At 45.3% G+C, this 23,558-nt stretch overlaps 1 protein-coding gene across 1 annotated transcript; it reads right to left on the reverse strand.

Annotated features, from left to right (window-relative positions):
- Positions 1–12,663: 12,663 nt before the first annotated feature.
- LOC136454278 (uncharacterized mitochondrial protein AtMg00810-like) lies at positions 12,664–13,668 on the reverse strand. The gene has a single exon (XM_066454751.1). It carries the CDS (start codon positions 13,666–13,668, stop codon positions 12,664–12,666), a length of 1,005 nt encoding a protein of 334 aa, XP_066310848.1.
- Between the last annotated feature and the right edge of the window lie 9,890 nt (positions 13,669–23,558).

Consider the following 23,558-nt stretch of genomic DNA (forward strand, 5'->3'; position numbering starts at 1 on the left):
TTTTATAGAGTATGGGGGTGTTCTGGTGCTATTGTTTGATATGTTTACATGAAGTCCAATGAGTCCACTTGGTCAAAGAACCTTTAACATTGTTGTCTCAACAATATTTTGGCTACATGTGGAATCAAAGGATATCGTTGTGAAGAGTAGAACCAAGGATTTTATTTCTTTCTACGAATTTCTGTTTTCAGGCTTGCCATATCCTGCTCAAAGAGAGATGTAGCAGTAGACAGTAGAGATGCACGACATCAAAGATTCATACGTCGTGTTTTATGTAACCGTGGCGTGAGAAAACACCAATTGCAGACATTTGCTAGAGCAATGATCACAGCTGAAGGTAGATTAAAATTTTGGATATGTTGTCAACTAAAACAACTAAGCTGTATATGCAGTCAGGATTGAAGGTTTATCATAACAGTGTAAAAGGGAAAGTAAAAGGCCATGTAAATTTACCTTCTTAAGATATGTAATGCTTGAACATCTACAGAAGTGGGCATATCATCCATATATGCTTACTCCACATCCTCACATTATTTTGAGGAAAATGGCTGGTGCTTTGCCTGTATTAAAGCACATCCTCATATCAATCAAGGATGAAAATATGAAAAATGCTTGGCTTAAAAAAGTAGACATGCATTTCAAATGAATCATTTGAAGCACACACAGAACCGGAAGCAGGTTCAGAATAATCGCACAGAACAAAAGAACGATGAAATTTCCACTGAAATTTAATCAATAAAGAAGTAGGCCATAGCTCAAACTGACTATGTTTATATGGCAATCAGGCTGCACGCATATCAGAGCATCACAAAATCTTGAAATTCAGAAAACATTGTCTTCATTATTGGTAGCCATGCTCTAGTGGCACCCCATGCACATTGTCAGGAAACCTCCATGCAGCAGATGTTCAGATCAGCAACAAACAAACATGGCAGTAGGACAATGTCAGAAATTATAAAATGCAAAGCAAGTTATACCACAGATGTCAAAATTTGTGGCACTGTAAAATACTCGATGGCACTATTAAACAGCTTCATACACATTTTGAAGATTCAGAATTCAAATGCTGCCCAGACTTACTTCTCGCATTGCGAAAGTAGTGCGACTGCAACAAATAAGTAATTGTCCTCTCCAGGCAGATCACCACCAGAATCATCAACAGATAAATAAAGAACCCATTGCAATTTACAGAATCAACAAATGGTTGGCAGAGTAACTATAATTAGTGCAGAATCAACAAATGCAAAGAGACATGGACCAGCACCGCATTCCCAAAGTAGTGTATAATATCAAGAAAATTCAGGGTTCCAACCAGACAATGCAATTAGCAAATAGCAACCACAACATTCTGTTCCAGATATTGATCATATGTGTCATCGCATAATAAAATAAATTGACAACAAAGCTCAATCCAATCATACAGATCATGTAAACAGAAACCACTAGGATTCCAGATCGACGAAGCGACATTGCACCAAAACCAGAAGTGGCACTGATGATCCCTGTCGCAACCAACCAAAACAGCACACAAACCATCAGCGTACCCCTCCCTCCCATCTCTCTGCTACCGCTGCTGCTACTGCTACTGAGTCACAACTGCCGACACTAGTAATTGCTGTACTAGTATGAGCCCGAGCCCAAGGGGAGGTGGATTAGTCGGCAGCCCTGGTACCCTCAGAGGCGACGAGCTTCCCTGATTACGACGAGACGAGCTGAGGCCTGTCTGGAGGTGATGGAGGCAAGGCGGGCGGCGGCATCTTGCGCAATCGTCTCGATGACGTCGGTGGTGGTATTGCGGAGCTCGAGAGGCGGCGGCAGGCAGCAGGCGGAAGGCGGTGGCAGTCGGCGGATTTTTTTTTAATTTTAACATTTTTTGGAAACTAATTTTAAATATAACACTGTTTGTTTTTTATTTCCAAATCTAACACTTTTGGTCGCGCCTATTGCCATGGCGCGGCGAAACGCCTATGCCGCGCCATGCATGGTGGCGCGGCGAGAGGATGACGTGGCGAAGACCAGGAGCGCTGACCGGTGAGTGGTAGAGTCCGCCGCGCCACCGATCTTGGCGCGGCGCTGACGCGCGAGCATGGGCAAGACCTGGGCGGGCAAGTGAGTGGACCGCCCTGCCAGGCCACCGGCGCCACCCTGCTGTGCTGTGCGTAGCTTGGCTGCTTGAGCCCAATCATGTCAAGGATAAAAATCAATCATGGTGTGGCAGCCTAGCCCGCGGCCGGTCAAATCCCGCGCATTTAAATCCCCTGAGAGCACGTGTCAAAGTATTAATTTGAGTAGACTGATTGGCGTAACATTGACATTTATTTACAAAATGCACTGAACAGACTTCCCTTGAGTCCGACGAACGATGAAACTTGAAAGCTTACACAGTTGTATTTGAAAGCCTGATCAACAGTTTGAAGAACAGTTTAACGCAGCCCGAGGCTGTGCGCGCATGTTGCGCGCGCCGCACGTGCCTGGTCTCCGGCCCGAGAATGTCGCCTTGTCCGGGGCCCAACCTCTCTCTCTCTTCACTTGGCCGCACGCTTTAAATCCGAGGTCGGCGCCAAGATCTGTGGCGCCGAGCTCGACGCCATGTATTCTGGCGTCGAGGTACCAGCCACGTAAACGTCACCTAGGATGCCATGCTGTGCACGGCCAGGCACCTCAGTGCCAAGTCTGTGGTGCCGAGACGTGTTACCTCGGCGCTATGAGTCCTGACGCCGACCCCAGGGTCTTAAGATGAGTTTAAGTCTCTCAGAGGGCTAAACGTAAATTTTCTTTAAAAAAAGCCAAATTATAAAAAATTAGGCCCTTGTTTAGTTGGCCGGAATTGGCGCCGCCAAATTCACTGCGTGACACTGTAGCACACTGTAGTATTTCGTTTGTGTTTGGTAATAATTGTCTAATCATTGACTAATTATGCTCAAAACGTTCGTCTCGCAAAGTACAATCAAACTGTGCAATTAGTTTTTGATTTCATCTAAATTTAATACTTCATGCATGTACCGTAAGTTTGATGTGACGGAAAATCTTCTTTTTATATAGTGCCAAATTCAGAAGTTTGGGAGAACTAAACACCCCCTAGGGGAAATAGGCAACGAAAGGCCTTCAAGATTCCGGGCGATTCGGAAGTTGAGACGTTGTTGAGGGTAACTCGATTTCATGAGAAAAAATCAGATTTTTAACAGGAGAAGTCAGCAAGTCCTCTGGTACGGAGGATCCGTTTGGTTTCCTTGAGAGTGTCAGAGACACAGCTGGTACTCCGTACTGGCTTGGCGCGGCCATGGCCTTCCACGGCCTGGCTTGGCACCTTCTGCTTGCGTGCCATACACCGTCTCCGTCTCCAGTCTCCGTACTTCTTGGTGGAAGCCGAAGCCGAGTAGGCCAGGGCGGTACTAGCTAGTAGACTGGTGCACCGTGAACCAATCGCCGGTGATCCGGGCGGCCGGGGGCGTAGCGTACTAGTAGAGCTCTGCTCCAACCTCCCAGGTTCATAGTAGGCTCATAGCCGTAGCCTAACTGTGCACTGCACCTACGCGCGCGGTGTGGTGCACCCGGTACCAGTGGTGGTTGGCCGTTGGCCGCTGACGCGTGCTCGCAGGGGATTTAAAATGTGCGGGATTTGACCGTAGGCTAGGCTGCCACACCATGATTGATACGTGACTGGACTAAGCAGCCAAGCTACGCACAGCACAGCAGGGTGGCGCTGGTGGCCTGGCAGGGCAGTCCACTCACTTGCCCGCCCGGGTCTTGCCGCGCCATGCTTCGTGGCGCGTTACCGCTGCGTCAAGATCAGTGGCACGATAGACCCTACCATGTCACTGGTCAACGTTCTCGGTCTTCGCCACGTCATCCTCCCGTCGCGTCACCATATATGGCGCGGCACAGGCGTTTCGCCGCGCCATGGCAATAAGCGCGGCCAAAAGTGTTAGATTTGGAAATAAAAAATAAGCATTATTAGATTTAAAATTAGTTTCCAAAAAATGTTAAAATTAAAAAAAAATCCAGTCGGCAGGGATCTGATCTGAGGGTGCCTGGCAACTCTCTCTTTTTTTTAGCACCAGCCGTTAGGAAGAAGGCGTCGGATGATGGGTGTGGGCCTTATGCATGAAAGGCCCAGGTCATTAGGAAGACCGGCCCAATTTAGCATTCACAACTCCTTGTGTCGAGCTACTGGCCCCCGAGCTCCTTTGGTCCTTTGGATGAGATCACAGGTCAGCCCGTGTAAGACAGGCGTCTAGTGTTTCGGTCATGGTCGTTGGTCGATATAGTCATTGCTGCCTTAGCGCACGAGTGTTCTAATTCTAAAAAAGAGTGTTTTCAGGACGCTGCGGCTAGCATTAGCCACCGGGGGGAAAAATTCATTTGGACATTGTTATAAAACATGTTGTCAGCGGTTAGGACCTTTTCCTCTTCGTCTCTCATGATTAACATAATAGATGAAAGTAGAAGAACAAATAGACACCAAATAAGGAGACTATTCTTTATTGCTTTGAATATTAGACATTACAACATAAAGCTCCCGCATATATATATAATCCTGCCAAGGTCTAAGAGTTTTGGTAAGAGCCCACATACAAATAGACTAGGATTAGGATTCCTTCTTCTCTTTTCCTTCTATGATTAAGTCCGTATGTTTTACAACACTCCTCTTGGGCGATTACCATGATATGCACATGCCTCATTAAAAAATCCATCCGAAAATTCAGTGGGGAAAATAGTTCTTGGAGAAAAGAGTACATTACATTCGTTAATTACATTGCACATGTTGTCTCATTAAAAATCTTGTGTGAGAAACCTTCAAGTAAAAACTCACATAGGAAAAAAAGAGTACAACATTTAATATTTTTGGTCATTCATTCTTTAGGATATTCTAATCTTCATGAATAGATATTAATCTTCATGGTCTATGCATAAACTTTAATGTTTCAGTATATACGATCTACTTGATCTTTGTAATTCTAGTGATTTTAATTACCTTCGGTAGATTCAATCAAATTACTCCCCCTTATATTGCCATACTTTGAACTTTATTATTCAAATTACACTTTTCATAATTGTGTGCTTAATTAATGGTACGTGGTACCACAATACTATATCTTTCAAAAGTTGGCTCATAATTTTTCTATGAATTATAATATGGGTGTAAACAAGAGCAATATGCTTCATGCATAATGACCACTTATTAGTTGTGCAAAACAAATAAATTTTATCCTTCAGGATAATAAATCCTTTCAGTGGATCATGGGGGTAAATAAGAATATTCAATATCTTCTAGATAGTGCATCAAACTTATACTAGAGTTTGAATACTTATAATTCTTTCTTAGTGGATTTTCAAACTATATGTTCTACAAATCTTTGGAATTTTGATTGTACCACTAAATAATAAATCCAGTCTTGCATTTGTCATTTAGGGGATAATTCAATCACTAAAATCATCATTATTCTTATACCTTCTATGGTATTTTAGAGGATATCAACAATTTGTTGCTAGCTTTATAATACACACTTTCTGAGTATTTGTATGACACCTTCATGGTGTTTAGGATTCCTCATTTTCTTTCTCTTGGGTCTATATTCACTTCTGGGATTAATGATGTTTATTCAAGAATTGACTGGTAAATTCTTCATGGGTTAACTCCTTCAAGGATGCTCTCATATTCGGTGAATAATATTTCTCTTCTATGAGATATATTCTCTATAACATGAGAGATTATTATGTGATATACACAATAAGGTAGTGTTATTTACTACCAAGCCATTCAATGACTATTCCTTCTAGGGTATATGTTCTTCTTGAGACTTCAATATTTATTCATTGATATATTCTACCTTAGACTTCTTAGTACTTGTATGAGATTTAATTTTCGTATGTTGCAATTTATATTCTCCAGGAGTTATATGGATTTTCATAATCCACTTATTAACTGCATATTCCATAATCATTCAATTCATTTGCCAGAGATATAGCAGAATATTTAATTTCTTCTTCATAGGAGATTCACCCTCAATTGCTTTCTTCATTGACTCGATATAATTGCTACAAGCGACTTTGCCATGGACTTTATTTTCTAGATCCGGGTTCTCATAAGAGAAACATTTACAATTATAAAAGATAGTGTTGTCGATAACTATTATTTTCTCCCAATATTCTCATAACATGAGATAATTTCGTATTTTTGTTATTTCCCAAACAAGAGATAATTTATTGTTCTGCGTACCCAACACTATGATGCGTGAGCTTAGTGTGTTGGATTTCATCTTCATGATGATCCTCTTTATGAGGTGCTTGGCCTTCTTCATGAGGTGTTCTCTTCATGAGAATGAAGAAGTTTGTTCTTATTTTATTTCTATTCAACAAGTATACACTAAACTAGAACCCACAAGCATCCCCGTGGATTTTAGCTTGATAGTATACAACATTTTAGTTTACCACTAGTAAACACAACTTCTGGTCTATAACTTCAAGTTACAGCTCTTATTTTCAAAAATATCTGGTATATGCTCTGCTTCATGCTTCACAAGAGCATTAGTCAAACTATTGTTTGATTTAGTACATGATACTATACTTGCTTCGAGCTTAAGGAATATTTTCTCGTAAGATCATTTTTCTTCTATGGAAATAATATTTAGCATTTTCAAAATAGGCTTTCTCTCTCCCCCTAATGCCAATATTAGATCTTTTAGCATACTTCAAAAGATATCCCCTATCATGGGCTTAAAATAATTCAAATTAATATATGTCCAACTACAAGTGGAGGCCCATTCATATATGCTATGATGGAGTTTAATGGGAAATATTCACGCACATATTTAAACACGGGGTTATTATTCATTAAATGCAGCAAGCTAGAATACATAAAGTGCACTTAAGAATGTTCAACATTCCTACAAACTTAGGGATGCTCTCCCCCTGATTTGCACATATCATAGTTTTAAAAATTGTTTCATTATCTAGCTTCTTTATTCTTTAGCCCAAAAAATTGATCCAAGTACTCATACATTAAAAAATAATGGACCATGCACTTTAAATATATAAAATACACAACATTTAAAATCACATGAAATTTCTTCTTCTAATTGCCATTAATACAAACCTCCCCAAATGCCTTTTCTTAAAAAATCCCAAAGCATCTTAGTGTGTTATCCACCATCTTAATTCCACGATTATTCATCCCATCAATTGGATCACTTCTCCATTTAGCTAATTTCATATTAACCAACTCCACCTGATCTTAGTCAACTTGGTTGTAGACCAATATATTGCTTATGCATGCAACACATTGAAAGCAAAATATTTCTTAGTTCAACGAGAACTAGCATGCTAGGTAGTCAATTTAATTATGAGAGGAAAAGGTAGTAGCTACAAGCTACGAATATAGCTTCTATGCTAATATTCATGCAGGAGTGGAGATTTTTGCAGCTCGACGAGAGTGCACGACATAGTGATACACATTCATATGTAATGTGGAATATTGATTTTCAATCCAACGTAATAGATAACAACAAAATGCAAAGCTACAAGCTTACTTGTAATTAGTGCAATGTAGAGTAAGTTAACTCGGTCGAAAGGGACGCGGCTAGGACTTCAAGTCATAATACATGCACTTAAAGATAGATTTATGAAGGTTATGCCTATTAAATATATATTACCCACATTTTCTTATGCCTTACCAAAATTCTCTTCCCCTTTTTATGTCATAATTACCTCAAGTAGTAATAAGCTTCATGCATCTATGAATAATCATTTCAAATGTTTCATGGAATTCAATCATACTTCTAGTATTCAATGTTCTGGCATGAAATTCACATATCTAGTATACTATTTAGCGTACAACAACAGATTCAGGATAGGACATAAACTTCTAGTTTCTGGACTGAAGTATTAAATACTTGGTTTATGGATTACACTATTTCTTGGCTAAATTGATCCTTTTAAGATCACTTATTATATGCCAATATAGTCCAATTATTCATGTGCTTCTAGAAAATTTAATTTCCCTTCTACCTACATGGTAGTAGTGCACAAAGAATGATAACCTTTATGGTTAACTGAGGCTTCTTCGTAGATAACTTAATACAAAATTTATTTAGATAGGCAATAGACAATTGTTTATATGTAAAACATATCATTCTATGCAAGATTAACATATATTACTATAAGTAAAAATTGCAACTAAGAATATTAAATGCTTCATATTAGTCTTCAAGCAAATAGATTAACCATTAACTCTTCTATAAGTATATGAGAACCACTTAATTCGATGGGAATTAAAACTTAATGCACCACCGCTACTACTAATACTTCAGAATAGTAATTTCAAAGACAAAACAAGGCTATAAGCACATGATTTAAGTTCTTCAAGAAAACCTTAAATATTCTAATTCTTATCCATTCTTACATGTGTTAGCTTCTATGCTTGACATTTAGCAGCTTCATGCTTGCTCTACTTCATAGTTGTGATATATAATCATGATCCTTCTAGGAGAACAACATATGCAATTCATATATCCTAATTCATCAAGCTGTCTAAAAATTCTAACTCAATTTCTACTTGATATTGAGTAATTCTGAATTATAAATTTGAATACTTCTAGTACTTCAATGCTCTCAGTCATCTCGTCTTGTATGACTTTTCATAAATGCTTCAAGCTTACTGTATTTTTATAGAGCGGCATTATATCCCATATGGTTATATAGCTTGAAAATTCTATTTTCAATATTTGTGGTGTTATGCAATCATAATGTAGGATATCTTCTAGAATTTCTCATTCAGTGAGTCCCACAATACCTTCGGAATTTAGCTTGGTAATATACTTTGAGAGTAATATCAGAAATTACAATGCTTAATTAAGATCCACTCCACTTCAGTGGCAGTAGAATATCCTACTAGACTTTCACAATGACCATGCTATATAATTCTGCCATTCAGGGCGAGTCCAGGATATTTCTTCTTCACGAAAGTATGCATATATCATTTATAACTGAATCATGTGCATATATTTACTACGAGTAACCAAGTATAGTAAGGTAAAAAAGATAGTGGATGGTTATGCAAAATATTCTTAGAAGCATCCTAGCATTTTTCAGGATTATGGTACATGTAAATTTTCAGAATTAAGACCAAACATTCGTTCATCCCAAAAATTCATTATGCTAGGAAAAACAAATATGAGCTTCTCAAGGGTGATAAGTCTAAGGTCTGCAGGATTTAGAGAGCCCATATACCTTATATCATGTTTCTTCTAGTGTAATCATTCAATATTTTATTCTTGCAATTACATGGTATATAATTTACAACAGGGTTGCACTAGTATTTTCCATAATTAAATTCAAAAGCGTAGAAAACTTTTAAGAATTAATCTACTATATGATTCAGAAAAATTAAATCTAGGCAAAACAACAATTAATGTGCAAATTTAATGTTGTATACAAGTTCTTATACATACTGGATATAAGAACATACAGTAAATATATATAAACAGATAGTCGTAGGGTTAAACAAAAAAAACTATGTTTTCCGATGTCTTATATACACAACAATCCCATAAATCCGTAATTTCCAGGAACGGTAGGTATTATTCTGCAAGAATACAGAGCATACAATCTTCAAGATTTAGTGGACTATAAAATTTCTAATTTATATAGTCTCATTCTTAATTTCTGAAATTCTTATAGATTTTTCTCGGAATTTTCCACAGCGTATTTCTTTTTCTTGGCCCAATTCATTTTCTTTCATTTCCATAGACCAGCTCGATGGCTGGTACAAGCAATCTGCTAGATGCGTTTCATACCTCGTAGAGGATGCCAATTTGATCTATCCTACATGCCGCGTAGGGCAGTGGTTAGTAGATACATACCGCGTAGGGTGTTTGACACTGTCTTAGAACCGCCTGCTTGATAGCGACGGTGCATGTCGATGTAGTGCAGATCGGTAGAGGTAGCAGATCCATTGCGCTAACAACGTCGGGATGTCGACGTCGTCGAAGTCGCGGTGGGGACGTCGGCACGAGCGTTCGTGTTGAGGTTGGCGGCAGCTTCAACGGCGATGTCGTCATAGAGCTTGCCGTGCTGATAACGTGTTATAAAACATGTTGACAGCGGTTAGGACATTCCCCTCTCCGTCTCTCATGATCAACATAGTAGATGAAAGTATAAGAACAAAATAGACACCAGATAGGGAAACTATTCTTTATTGCTTTGAATATTGGTCATTACAACATAAAGCTTCCGCGTATATATAGTCCTACCAAGGCCTAAGAGTTTTGGTAAAAGTCTACATATAAACAGACTAGGATTATGCTGCTTTTCTTCTAGGATTAAGTCTGTATGTTTTACCACAGACATCTCCTATTCCACCAATGTTCAATTCGTCTCCCCGATCGAAAACCTGTTCTTTTTTTTTTTGGCTCCTCAATCTTTTTTACACACAAGTAACGATCGTGATCATGTCTCTTCAAGCCTGAACTTTGTGACTCTGTGTTGTAAGTGTCGGCATTACCTACCACCGTACCGCAGCTTAATTATAATCCTACCTGCAGTCTGCAGACTATCTTCAGCGTTCTGTAACTCGGACGGTTGCAGTGTTGACTTATATTGATCCTTCCCAAATTCAAATTCGAAGGGTGAACGCCGAGCCTCGCGCGTAGAAAGCTGAGCAGGTTCGCGGCACGTCACGTCCAGTTGTCCTGGCGCTGGCGTATAGAGAATTGGCCTTGTTTGTGTCAAAGTAGAACGGCTGGTCTGGCGCGTAGAGAGTTGGCCAGGGTCGTGTCACGTCCAATTTCTAGTAAGTAGTTGACTAGCCGCACAGACAATAAGTAATGGTGCCATTTTCAGATGAGTTTGCGTGGCTGTGTGTTTCTGATCTGGTTCGTTCTCAAAAAGTCTGCAAGTTTAGTCGGACTGCCTTTGCCCGGGCATAGATTACAGTTACAGCTAGCTGTTGAGCTGCATGCTGCATGCACTTGATCACCTTGATGCCCACTACGGCTCTACATTCGTCTGGTCGTTGACTTGTACTGGATCCATCCCAAATTACAAGACGGGATCCCAAATTACAAGACGTTTGACTTTTCTGATATCAAGTTTGATCACTCGTATTATTTTAAAAAATTTATGCAAAATATCTTGTTTTATTAATAAAAGTTCTTCAAGAATGACTTAAATTTAACTATGTTTGCACAAACTTTTTAAATAAGACGAGTGGTCAAACTTGGGATAAAAAACGTCTTATAATTTAGGATGTAGGGAGTATTATTAATTATGTTTGTCAAAAGCAGAGCTCTCTTCGTCCTGTTCGCTTGGCTTATAAGCCGTACTTTTTCAGCCAACGAACATTATTTTTCTCTCACAACAAATCAGTCAGCAATACTTTCAGCCATAGCTTATCAGTCAAGCGAACAGGGCACATGAAGGCATGACTGTTATAGTCTAGCAGGCCAGTATACCTGTATCCTAACTAACTTTTATACTACTAGTACTACTTTAGAGGAATTGATCGAGTTTGGATATGTCTTTTGGATAGTCACACTGTTCGGTTGATCGTTTCTGTGGCTTATAAGCTGGCTGATGCAGTTTTGTTGTGAGAGAAAAATATTGTATCATACTCGATAAGTATGGCTAATACGATCAAGCGAACACGGTGAGCAGTGGTTTGTAGCTGCACATTAAGAGCTGCCAAAGCCAAAGGTCAGCTCCTACAATAATCCACAAGACCAGATGTAGCTGGACACGGTAAGTTGAGTGGAGTGATACTCTAGTACGTACTCCTATTCTGATGCACAAATAGTTACTCCTACTGTACCCTTTTCCGTGCAAAATGATGTTATGGTCACATCTGATTTGGTAACCAGTATCAGCCTATTTGCTGGTTGATTTCTGATCTTATAAGCCTGACTGATACTAATTTGTTGTGAGATAAAAATATTATACTATAACTGATAAGCCATGACTAAAACCGATAGACAACAGGCTGTATATATACTAGCGCTTTCGGCTCTGTATCACCGACCAAACGAGGGAACTGCCGGAGCAAGCATCCAAGAGATCGGATGCCCGCGCCGGCCGCACCCTCTGATTCAGTGCACAAGTTTCAGCCTGCCTGCCACCTCGCGCCGCCACTGGCCGCTGGCCGCGTGCCTCTGTGTGCGTGCTGCTGTCCCCAGTCCGCGCCGCGCCAGCGCAGCGCAGAGGAATCCGTCGTTTCTTCTGCAAGCGGACAGGCTGAGCTCCAGTAGCAGGTCCAGGTCCAAAGTCCGATCCGTCCATCCGCCGTTCCGATCCGGCGCACACGCAGGCCTCCAGATCTGGCTAGGTTTGGGCTTGGCTACACCTACGCGCTCAATCAGCTCGACGAGTGTCAGAATCCTGAACCGACGAGAGGGGGAAGACGATGAACACACGCAAACACAGTGGACACACGATGATTTTGGTGCTGCAAAGCGGCAACGTTTTCAGTTGCTTTCTATCTCTATGTAAAGGAAATACATGCATCTTTACATGGTCACTAAGGACCGAGAAAATCACGGCACGCTCGTGATCGACCACTGCCATCCCAGCGCCCTGGGCCGTGCCGTGAAGATCGCGCACTGATCTACTTCCTAAGAAAAAAAACACTATCCTAGGCTTACTATAACAATCTCCTCCTAAGCTCTAGAGTACCTAAACTAAATTTTTCATGCCGATGTCGCCACGAAGCTCCTGGAACCGAACGCGCCCGAGCGCTTTGGTGAGAATGTCGCACAGCTGCAGTTCAGTGCCAACGAACTCAACGTCGATCAGCTTCCTGTCGCAGCACTCCCGGATGAAGTGAAACTTCACATCGATATGCTTACTCCGGTCATGATGCATAGGATTCCTCATCAAGGCGATGGTGGACTTGTCGTCCACATTGAGCTTGGGTGCGAGAACGGCTCCTCCGATGAGCTCAGCCAGCAACCGTGCCAGCCAAACTGCCTTGCACGCAGCTCTAGCAGTCGCAATGTATTCTGCCTCGCAGGACGACAGCGCAACCACCTTTTGTTTCGCCGACTGCCATGCAATCGGCCCACCGGCAAGGAAGAAGATGAGACCGCTTGTGCTTTTCCGATCGTTAACGTCGCCTGCTAGGTCGCTGTCGGAGTAGCCCAGCAGCCGAGGCATTGCTCCCTTCTTTCCTCCCGGATGGTAGTGCACACCCGAGTGCACCGTGCCCGCCACGTAGCGAAGGACGCGCTTCACAGCTGCCAGATGCTCTTGCCGCGGCGCCTCCATGAACTTGCTGAGGTAGCCCACCGCGTACGCCAGGTCCAGCCTAGAATTGCACAAATACCTCAAGCTACCAATGAGGCTGCGGTACTCGGTGGCGTCAACACTTGGTGTCGAGCCTTCCTTCAGAAGCTTCAGGTTCATCTCCATGGGCGTGGCGCTCGCATTGCAACCTGCCAGCCCAGCCTTCTCGAGGATCTTGGTGGCGTAGGCACTTTGGCGCAGCGCGATCCCATGATCTCCTTGGGTGACCTCGAGGCCAAGGTAGTAGGAGGGGAGCCCAAGATCACTCATGCGAAAGGTGCTCAGCATCTGCTTCTTGAACCTCCCCACGACATCTGCGTTACCTCTAGTGATGATAAGATCGTCGACGTATACGCCCACGATCAGGCACCCTTCACCTTTGCCACGGGTGTACATCCCGTGTTCGTCGACGCAGCGCGTGAACCCGAGCGACAATAGCTCGGCATCTAGCTTCTGGTTCCATGCGCGTGGAGCCTGACGGAGGCCGTAGAGTGCCTTGTGAAGTCAGAGCACCTTGTGCTTGTGCTTGTCGTCGACGAAGCCAGGAGGTTGCTGGACGTAGACTTCCTCCTGGAGCTCTCCATTCAAGAACGCCGACTTGACGTCCATGTGATGGACGCCCCACCCATAGTGTGCCGCGATGGCGATGACCAGCCACACTAACTCCAGTCAAGCGACCGTCGCGTACACTTCCTCGAAGTCGATGCCAGGACGCTGCACATAGCCTTTGGCGACGAGGCGAGCTTTGTACTTGACGATGCCACCGTTCTCATCGCTCTTAACCTTGTACACCCACTTCAAACCGATGGCTCGGTGTCCACGCGGAAGTTCGACCAGCGACCATGTTTCATTATCGTGGATCGACTTCATCTCCTCCTCCATCGCAGCAACCTAGTTGGGGTCGCTGTCGGCTTCTTTCAGCGACCTGGGTTCCTCCATGCTCACGGCGTGGCTCACTGCGTGCAATTCAGCCTCCACGGCGTCACGGTGTGCCAGTCCGTGTGCTGCATCCATGCCAAGGATGTTGTCCAGTGTTCGGTACCGGTGCTCCCCTCCTCATCATCATCAGCATCAAGGTTTGGGTCAGCAGTGAGTGTTGTCGCGAACTCTACCTGCGTCGAAGCCATCAATGGTGTCGAGACCGGCAACGCAGGTGGCGGTGAGCTCGGTGCGCCAAGTGACGACGACGAGCGCGATGCGGTCAGTGGTGAGGAAGCCAGCGAGCGCTGCTTAGAAGATGTTGGCTCTTGGGTCGTCGCCTCAACACGTTGGCGCCGCAGCTCATAGTCGTCCGCGATGGTGAAGGGGTGCTCGTTGATGGCGACCAAGGGATCTTCCCAGTCCCAGCGCGCGCCCTCGTCGAAGGGGGCGTTGCGGGAGACATGGACACGCTCAGTGACAGGGTCGTAGAAATGGTACGCCTTTGACCTGTCCTGGTACCCGATGAAGACAATCTTCTACCCACGGTCGTCGAGCTTGCTGAGGTGCGGGCGCAGGCGCTTGATGTAGGCAACGCACCCGAACACTTTGAAGAAGTGCACGGGTGGCTTCTTCCCGTACCACGCCTGGTACGGGGTCATCCCGTCGAGCGCACTGGTGGGTGCCCGGTTGAGGAGGAACACAGCGGTGTGCACCGCCTCGCCCCGGAAATGGCTCGGCATGTCCCACGCGCGCAGGATGCACCTCACCATCGCCACGACCATCTGGTTTCAACGTTCCACCATGCCATTCTGTTGTGGCACGTATGGGGCCGAGTGGTGATGCTGGACGCCCTCTCCTACACAGTACTCACCGAACTCAACTGAGGTGAACTCACCACCGTTGTCGGTGCGGAGCACCTTCAATTTCTTGCCGGTTTCGCGCTCAACGCGTGCTTGGAACGTCATGATCGCCACCGGTGCATCCGCCTTTGAGCGCAAAAGACTGAGACACATATAGCGGCTCATGTCATCGATGAGCAGCAAGAAGTAGGCGTTCCCGGCCGGTGTTGATGGCGAGATCGGGCCGCAAAGGTCACCATGGACCAGTTCAAGCTCCTCCTGAGCCCGGTACTTGGCGGCCTTGGGGAACGGCGTCCTCTTCTGCTTTGCCAGGACGCAGTCCTCGTAGACTTGATCTACGTGGTTGATCGCCGGTAGTCCTCGCACCATGTCCACACGCCCGAGCTTACGCAGCGCCTGGAAGTTGAGGTGACCATACCGCTCATGCCAGCGCCACGCCACATGGCCGACACGCGTGGTGAGGCACACCGGAACGGCGATGTTCATGTCAAGGAAGTAGAGCCAGCTCGGTGATCGGTGCACCTTCGCTAGCAGATGCCGCTCCAAGTTGAAGAGGCGCAGAATGCCGGACTCGATGTCGACCTTGTAGCCGTCCTCGTCCATCTGCCCCAGGCTGACGATGTTCGTGGTGAGGCACGGGATGTAGTAGACCCCGTCAAGGCGACGATGTTCACCCGATCTGCAGGCGAAGAGGACGGTACCCTTGCCCTGGATGTCGACCACCGATCCGTCCCCGAACTTGACGGTGCCGGTGACGCCGGTGTTCAGCTCGGCGAAGACAGTGCGTGTACCTGTCATGTGGTTCATGGCCCCGGTGTCCAGTACCCAGCGGCGAGACACCACGACCTCCTTCTCTTCCTCACTGAGCTGGAGGAGCACCTTCGGTTCGACGAGGTGGACACGCGCCTGTGGCTGAACGACAGGTGGCGGCGACCTGGGGTGGTAGCAAGACACGGACGGCGCGATTACCTCGACGTCCGTGGCGATGTACATCAGCGCGTGCTCATCCTCCTTAGCCTGGACGACATGTGCCGCGCCTTTCTTCTTCCCGCGGCAATCCTTGGCCCAATGGCCGGACTTGCCACAGTTGTTGCAGAGGGTACCAGGTGGTGGCCTCCCACCACCGGCGTTCCCAGCGCCTACATTCTGGCCGTCACGCGTCGAGGACCCTGCACCGCCGCGACCGCGTCCGTGCCCTCGGCGCTTCCCGCGGCTGCTGGGGACACCGCTGCCACCAGAGTTCTCCTGCTCACAGCGCGCTTTACGGTGGGTCTCCTAGTCCTCCTCGGAGAGCATCAGGCACCCCATGGCTTCCGTGACCTCCTTGGGCTTGGCGCGCTCCTCGAACACGCGCAGCCGTCCGACCACCTCCTCGATGGTGACCTCAGCGTCGGTGATGTTGTTGCCGAGGGAGCGGAGGTTGGTGGCGAGCGCGGTGATGCGGATGCCGAACTCATTGACGCTCTCGCCTTCCTTGAAGAGAGGTTACCGAATTCCCGGCGGAGCTGCTGCGCGCTGGCGTCGCGCGCGCGTTCGTTGCCGATCCGCAAGTTCTTGACCGCGTCCCACGCCTCTTTCACCATGTGGTTAACGGCGAGGGTGCTCCAGAGCTCAGAGGATACCGAGCGCAGGAGCCCGGCCATCGCCTGTCGGTCGTCGTGGTACTCATCTCCATCGGGGTCCTCGGCGATGCCATGGTGGACGGCGTCCCAGACACTGAGGGTCTGGAAGTTTACCTCCATGACCAGGGCCCATTCCGGATAGTTGGTCCGGGTCAACATCGGCCACGCGACGTTCACTGATGGTCGGTCAATGATGCGCTCGACGACGCGCGACCCGGCGTCCTGGTTGCGCGAGCGGCGGCTGTGAGAGCGGCCACGACGACGTGGCGGCGAGTTCGACAGCTGGACCTTCTTCTCGCCGGAGGCATCACCAGTCAACAGCTTCTTGGATGGTGACTGCGACATGGCGACGTCGGGACCTAGCTTCTGGTACCAAATGTCAGAATCCCGAACCGGCGAGAGGGGGAAGACGATGAACACATGCGAACACAGTGGACACACAATGATTTTGGTGCTGCAAAGCGGCAACGTTTTCAGTTGCTTTCTATCTCTATGTAAAGGAAATACATGCATCTTTACATGGTCACTAAGGACCGAGAAAATCACAGCACGCTCGTGATCGACCACTGCCATCCCAGCGCCCTGGGCCGTGCCGTGAAGATCGCGCACTGATCTACTTCCTAAGAAAAAAACACTATCCTAGGCTTACTATAACAATCTCCTCCTAAGCTCTGGAGCGTTTCGTTTGTATTTGGTAATAATTGTCCAATCGTTGACTAATTAGGCTCAAAACGTTCGTCTCGCAAAGTACAATCAAACTGTGCAATTAGTTTTTGATTTCATCAACATTTAGTACTCTATGCATGTACCACAAGTTTGATGTGACGGGGAATCTTCTTTTTGTATAGTGCCAAAGTTTAGATTTTGGTGGAAACTAAACGCCCAGTTGCAGGGACAAACAAAGACAGACGACAGCCTGGAAACAGTAGTACTTGGTGGGGGGATGGAGAAGAAGGGCAGGGATGAGCAGCAGAACAAAGCAATCCTCCCCTGGCTGCCCTTTTTTTTTTTTCTTTCCAGCTGCAGGATTTTTGGCGGAGCTTCACTCCAGCTCGAAGAAGAAGGGATGATGGGACTGGCTGGCATTGGATCCCATGGACTCCACCGAAAGGCTTGGGGTGGTCAAAAGTCTAGTACTAGAACATGCACGGCCTTTGCTTCCGGATCAAGATTTGGACTTGTGCCACTCACCACTCTCTCTCACTCATCACTCATCAGTGTTGCTTCAGTTGCAAGACGAGAGGACAAAAAAAAAAAAAGGCATTCGCTGACAGCACACACTCTTGAAGAGACACCGTTACCTACTTCTACTCAACCATTTTTTCATGGCCTCCCTCTTTTCTTTTCCATAAGTACTTTGTTAATCGATAAGGACTATCGAGTAATTGTAATTGGACTAGCTGCTAACTGTATAGGAGTAAGCGTGTTTTCTTTCTGCTGTTATGTTACAGCGTAGGAGTACTCAGGGGCTCTGCTCTCCGGTGGTGTCTTGTGTGCTAAAGAAATGCTACCATAGGGCATGGGAAGAAGGCTCTGGGTACACATGGAGTGGGTCCCTCCGAGCAATGGCCCGCAGGTCGGTGTGACATAGATCTGGCTACCGGCTGCGTCTGTGTTCCTTCGCTTCTAGATCTGCCACACCACACTTTGGTGGTGTCACTCAGACTCAGAGATATGTGTTCTATTTATTTGGGCTTGTTTGTCTTATAAGTCATACTTTTTCAGCCAACAAATAGTACTTTTCTCTCATACCAAATCAACTAATAGTACTTTCAATCATGACTTATCAGTCAAACGAGCCCAAACAAACAGGACACGAGCATGATCCATGATCCATACATACTCCTACCTATATTTGCAGAGTAGGAGTACTACTGCTCCGTATGCAGGACGGACAACTTGGGCCCTGGATGTCAGCTCGATCGACGCGACTTGACAAAAAAAGGAAGGCAGATCAGATGCACGCAGGATCCGATGGATGGTCGTGGCATCTGGATCTCCGTTGTTGCCACTTTGTACCTTCACCCTGTAGGAAAATGTACTGCTGTATCTGTATGAACAGATGCAACATCATCATGCATGTAACCGGATTCCACAATAAATGTGGTCGCGGTGTTACTAGATCAAGAAGGAAGAACAAAAAAAGCTAGGAAGTTAGTACTCGCTCGTCGGTAATTGAAATTTCGTACGCGACACAAAGCCGGACAAAATTTGACACGCAGCTAATTCTGCACGCAATGTGCATGTGTGCTCGATCAGTAAAACTGCTGCCAGTACTCGGTGGGTACACAGACACAGAGAGCTAGCCGGCATGCATGCAAATATACCTCAAAAAAGCGCAAGCAGAGCATGAGCCGCGTCGTTACTTGGACAGGCAAGGAAGATCGATCTCGTACGTAGCCGCACGCAGGATCCGATGGATGGTCGTGGAAACGGCTGCTGCTGGAAACCATCTGCTACAGGGAAAACCAGCCAAGTAATCAGCTTTATCCAGACAACTGTTGCAGCTGGCAGCCAGCAGAACATCATGCCATTCAAATATGGCGCCAGCTGCAGCTGGCCCCAGCCAAGTAATGGCATTTGTTCATTTCAAAAAAATGGCGCCAACACCGTATCCTTTCAACTAATGGCGCCAAAACACCAGCCATTCAAATTACAGTACAACATAATTCCATACAGCAGCTGAAATAACAGTTTGTTAGGAGCTACTAACAATCCATTACAAGCTAGTCAACTAGCAGTTCACTACACATAACAGTCACCTACAACAGTTCACATTACAAACAATAGTTCAAATTACACTTCTTTACAAACATGACAACTTCTTAACAAACATGATTGTCTTCATGCCTTGGTGACCTGCACGTGGCCTTCATGTTAAATGAACCTGCATGTACAAAATGCTGGGTCATTCATTACTCGGAAACCATTCAAAATAAATAGGTATTTACTTTGACAACAGAACCATTTTGACAACCAGAAGCTAGCCACAATACACAAACTAAGAAACAGAGTGTAGCGGATCAAGACGGAGAGCCTGCTAAAGAATCAAAACCTGAGGCATACTCCGGTCACGCCCCCTACAGCCCTACATGTGCAGGTCATGTGGGTCCAGAAGATGGGCAGTCCACCACCAAGGAAACTCCTTCCAATGATGTAGAACTGCCCACTAATGGCATACTCCGGTCAAACTCTATTAATGCAAAGAGTGGTACTGGACAAGATGCACTGGTGGACTCGACTCCAGCAGCCATGTCTGTGGACCATAATAAACCTGACAAGCTGTTTGCTAGTAGCAAAACGAGTTTGCAAGAAAGTATTGTTTCAACAAGCGAGAGTATCAAGGAGTCTGAGCCATTTGCAGCCATGAACCTACATCATCATCTAGTACAGATGCTATGTCAAGGCTCCTATTTATTTTGACAAGCAAATCACAGACAATACTTCCACTCGGAAACCTAAGCCAACCAATCTTCACAACGTTTTCCTTTAAGAACAGCAATTCAATGCCCACTTCCCATTGTCGAAAACATGTATAAAAATAAAACCTTTTCAGATGTTGACCTTGTGTTAGATTTGACAACCACATGTAGGCATTTTTAAAACAGAACATAACCAAGAACAATATGATTGTAAATCTAATATAAAGTAAGCAGGAAAAAAAAGAGTATAGACCAATTGGGATGGAATAATCCTTGAAGTATGACAACTTAAAAACTTGCACTCTTTGTATGAAACTGTAAATGTAAAAAACTCTTCACAGAATGTAGGATCACCTTAGGAAAGAAGCCTATGGATCACCACAAGTGTCTCCAGGGCAACCTATATAACACAAGAAGAACACATTCTATATTAATGGCTACTAAGGGAAGCAGAACCCATTCTATATTATTGGCACAAATACATGGGACGGCTAACTTTAATTGAAGTACTTGGCATCTTAATTTTAATCACCTTTGTTGCATCATTGTACCCAGAGGGCCACAGATATGTACTCCCTCACTAATGACATAGTGGAATTAGCGTTGATCTGAACTCAATCCGACGGTGGGTATGTAGGCGAACCAACTCCAATCTCACGATTCCGTAAAAAATTGTGCATTGCAAAGCATGACATAATAATCATCTTTTGATTTTCCCTATGACAAAACGGTACGCAATGCAATATGTGCCGACGGGCTTTGAGAACCCCAAATGTCCTTTTGACTACATTGCGGAGGCTCGAATGAGTGAAGTTAAATTTCCCCTATCGAGATAATGTGTCCATGTCTACACCCCTAAAATCGTCCAGATGGTACCTGGTATTTTTGAATGGAGCCATGTAGCCAGTTTCCAGTGCATATCCCGTGTCCACCAGATAGTACCGTCCTGCAACACATGCACCATTTCCACAATTCATTTTCGTTATCTTCAAAAGAAAGTACAAAGATGGTTCAACTATTGCATGGCACTAATCACTAACCTTGTGGTGGATGCGGGAACGTTGGTTGCCGCCAACATTCTCTTAGTACGGCCATGTCATGCACTGTCACACCCAATTTTAAGGATAAAATTGAATGCACTAAACTCGTGAGTGCCCAGGAATCAATCACACACACAAGCTGACAAATTACAATAGTATCATCACAGTGTCACATACATCAGAGCTATAATAGAACTTAGTCTCATACATCACAGCGGAATAATAAAGATAGAATGAACTCTCGCGGCCGTCATCACAGGGAAGGTCAACTGGTTGACCACAAGCCTAATAATCCTCCGGGAAATCCTCATACCCGTTGTCATCTGTTACCCATCCGGGATTTTTATCCAAGTAAAGAAAATAAACAAGTGTAAGTACATTCCGTACTTAGCAAGCTAACATGGGGTTATGAAGCTCAAAAAGGATAGACTCTGGTTTACTGCAATTAGCATTTTTAATAGGTCAAACTTTTATTTCTCAAGTATTATCAAGTTATGCTTAAGCTCCCATTTAAACCCATAAGAACATATATCAAGGTCAGGTTTACCATATTTCATCATAGAACAACTTTATCGATCATCATCAAGTATCCAGTTATTCTGTGAGTTTTCCGGGCCGCTCGTAACCATGAGCACGGCTGTTATAACAGTTTGTTACCCTCTGCAGAGGTGGTGCACATTCACCGCGAGTCGTGATCCCCATACGCCCGGGTTAATTACTCCCATGTCACTACCAAGGTGAGCGGGCAGGGTACACTATGAAGCCATTTCATAGGTTTCCCTAACAAGTTAGGGCCGCTAGGTTTCCTTGGTAGGCAGATGTAGGAACCCTCCTTTCCTATGGCACAAATCCATCGCGGCTATACTCATAGGAACAGAGGCAGCCCTATATCCAAAGTGGCAAGCCCCATTTGCGCCAAAAGGTAACCTCTAACTAGTTAGGAAAGATCCTATTACTGAGCTAAAGTCAGAGCCATATGACTCTCCCGGTTGCACTGTCAGTCCCAGCTTTTGCCGACAGATAAGTCCTTATGGAGGGCCGGGAGCAACATGAACAACGGTCATTTGCACTTTCGCCCTATGGAACAGTTATTATAATTCAGGTTACTCTCTTTGTTCCATAGTATCATTCATCAATATGTATATCAAGCTTAGTTAGAGCACTAGCAATCTACCCATATGCATTTAACCCATAGGAGACAAGAAACAGGATAACAATCACTAGGATGTCCTTACGGGTATCAAATTTAGACACATGCAAATGAGTAATTGCTTAAAGTGAAATAGGACATCAAGGAAGGCCCATGTTATACTTGCCTTGGTTCACAAACTCGTGCTGGTCCTGCTGGTCGTCGAAGAGTTCTTGGTCTCCAACGTTTTCCTCACCGTCTGAACGCGACCAACACGGCAACATACAACATTCCAAAAGCATTCATGCAAAGCAAACATTCCTATCATTAGAACAGTACACCAACAGTATTGAAAACAAGATAAAATGTTTGTAAAACTAATCTACGTTTCTCTACGATCACGTCAACGCGAAGTTCACGAAAAACGGAGCTAAAATGCGAAAGTTGTGATTAAAACGGGTTTTCCTATAGCCCTATATTTAATTAATTCTAATCATGAAATTAAAAAGTTCTAAACTTGACTAACAGTAGTTCTAACATGTAGCCTATGAAATTACGAAGCTAACGCGATGTGAATGGATCAATTCGGAGCTAAAACGACAATTTTATAAGCGAAACAGTTCAAATGGCATTTCTATAAATACTGAAAGCGTACTTTTGACTTAAGCCGATGACTTTACGCTTTCAAAACAAGAATGCGTAATAGGGGGAATGCGCTTTGGACTGCGGGTTCTATTACGCGAAAACAGGAGGGCTCTTTAGCAAAACCACCCGCGAAGGGGTATCGGCCAACGGTGGCCGATAGATCAAGATCGGACGGCCCGAAACAGATGGGAGGGAGAGAGAAAGGGGCGCCGGCGGCCGGCACAGTGACAGCCACGGCGGCGCAGCCATGGCCAGCGGCAAGGACACGCCGGAGCGCGCGGTTCCGGGGCTAGGGGCCATGGTTCGGAAATCTGGAGGCACCGCGAGAAAGCTGGGGAGAAGGGGAACTCGCCCAGGCCATCACGACGGCCGGAGGAGGAAGCCGAGGCGACGGGCGCCATGGTCGGCGGCCAAAGCTCGTGGACGCTCGCGAATAGGGCCCCAAACGGCCATGAAATACCAAATTGAAAGCACAGAGGGAAGGAGGGGAGTACGGCGAAGCTCACCGCGACTTCAAACGGAGACGAACGCGACTCGGGGACGGCGTTTCGTGCGGAGGTGAGGACGGTGGCCGGCGGAGCTCTTCCGTGCGACGGTCGTGGCCTCCGAGGCGTGAACGCGAGAGAGAAAATGGAGTGGGGAGAGTA

This window comes from Miscanthus floridulus, chromosome 5 (genome assembly GCF_019320115.1).
Source record: "Miscanthus floridulus cultivar M001 chromosome 5, ASM1932011v1, whole genome shotgun sequence".
NCBI classification, from domain to species: domain Eukaryota; kingdom Viridiplantae; phylum Streptophyta; class Magnoliopsida; order Poales; family Poaceae; genus Miscanthus; species Miscanthus floridulus.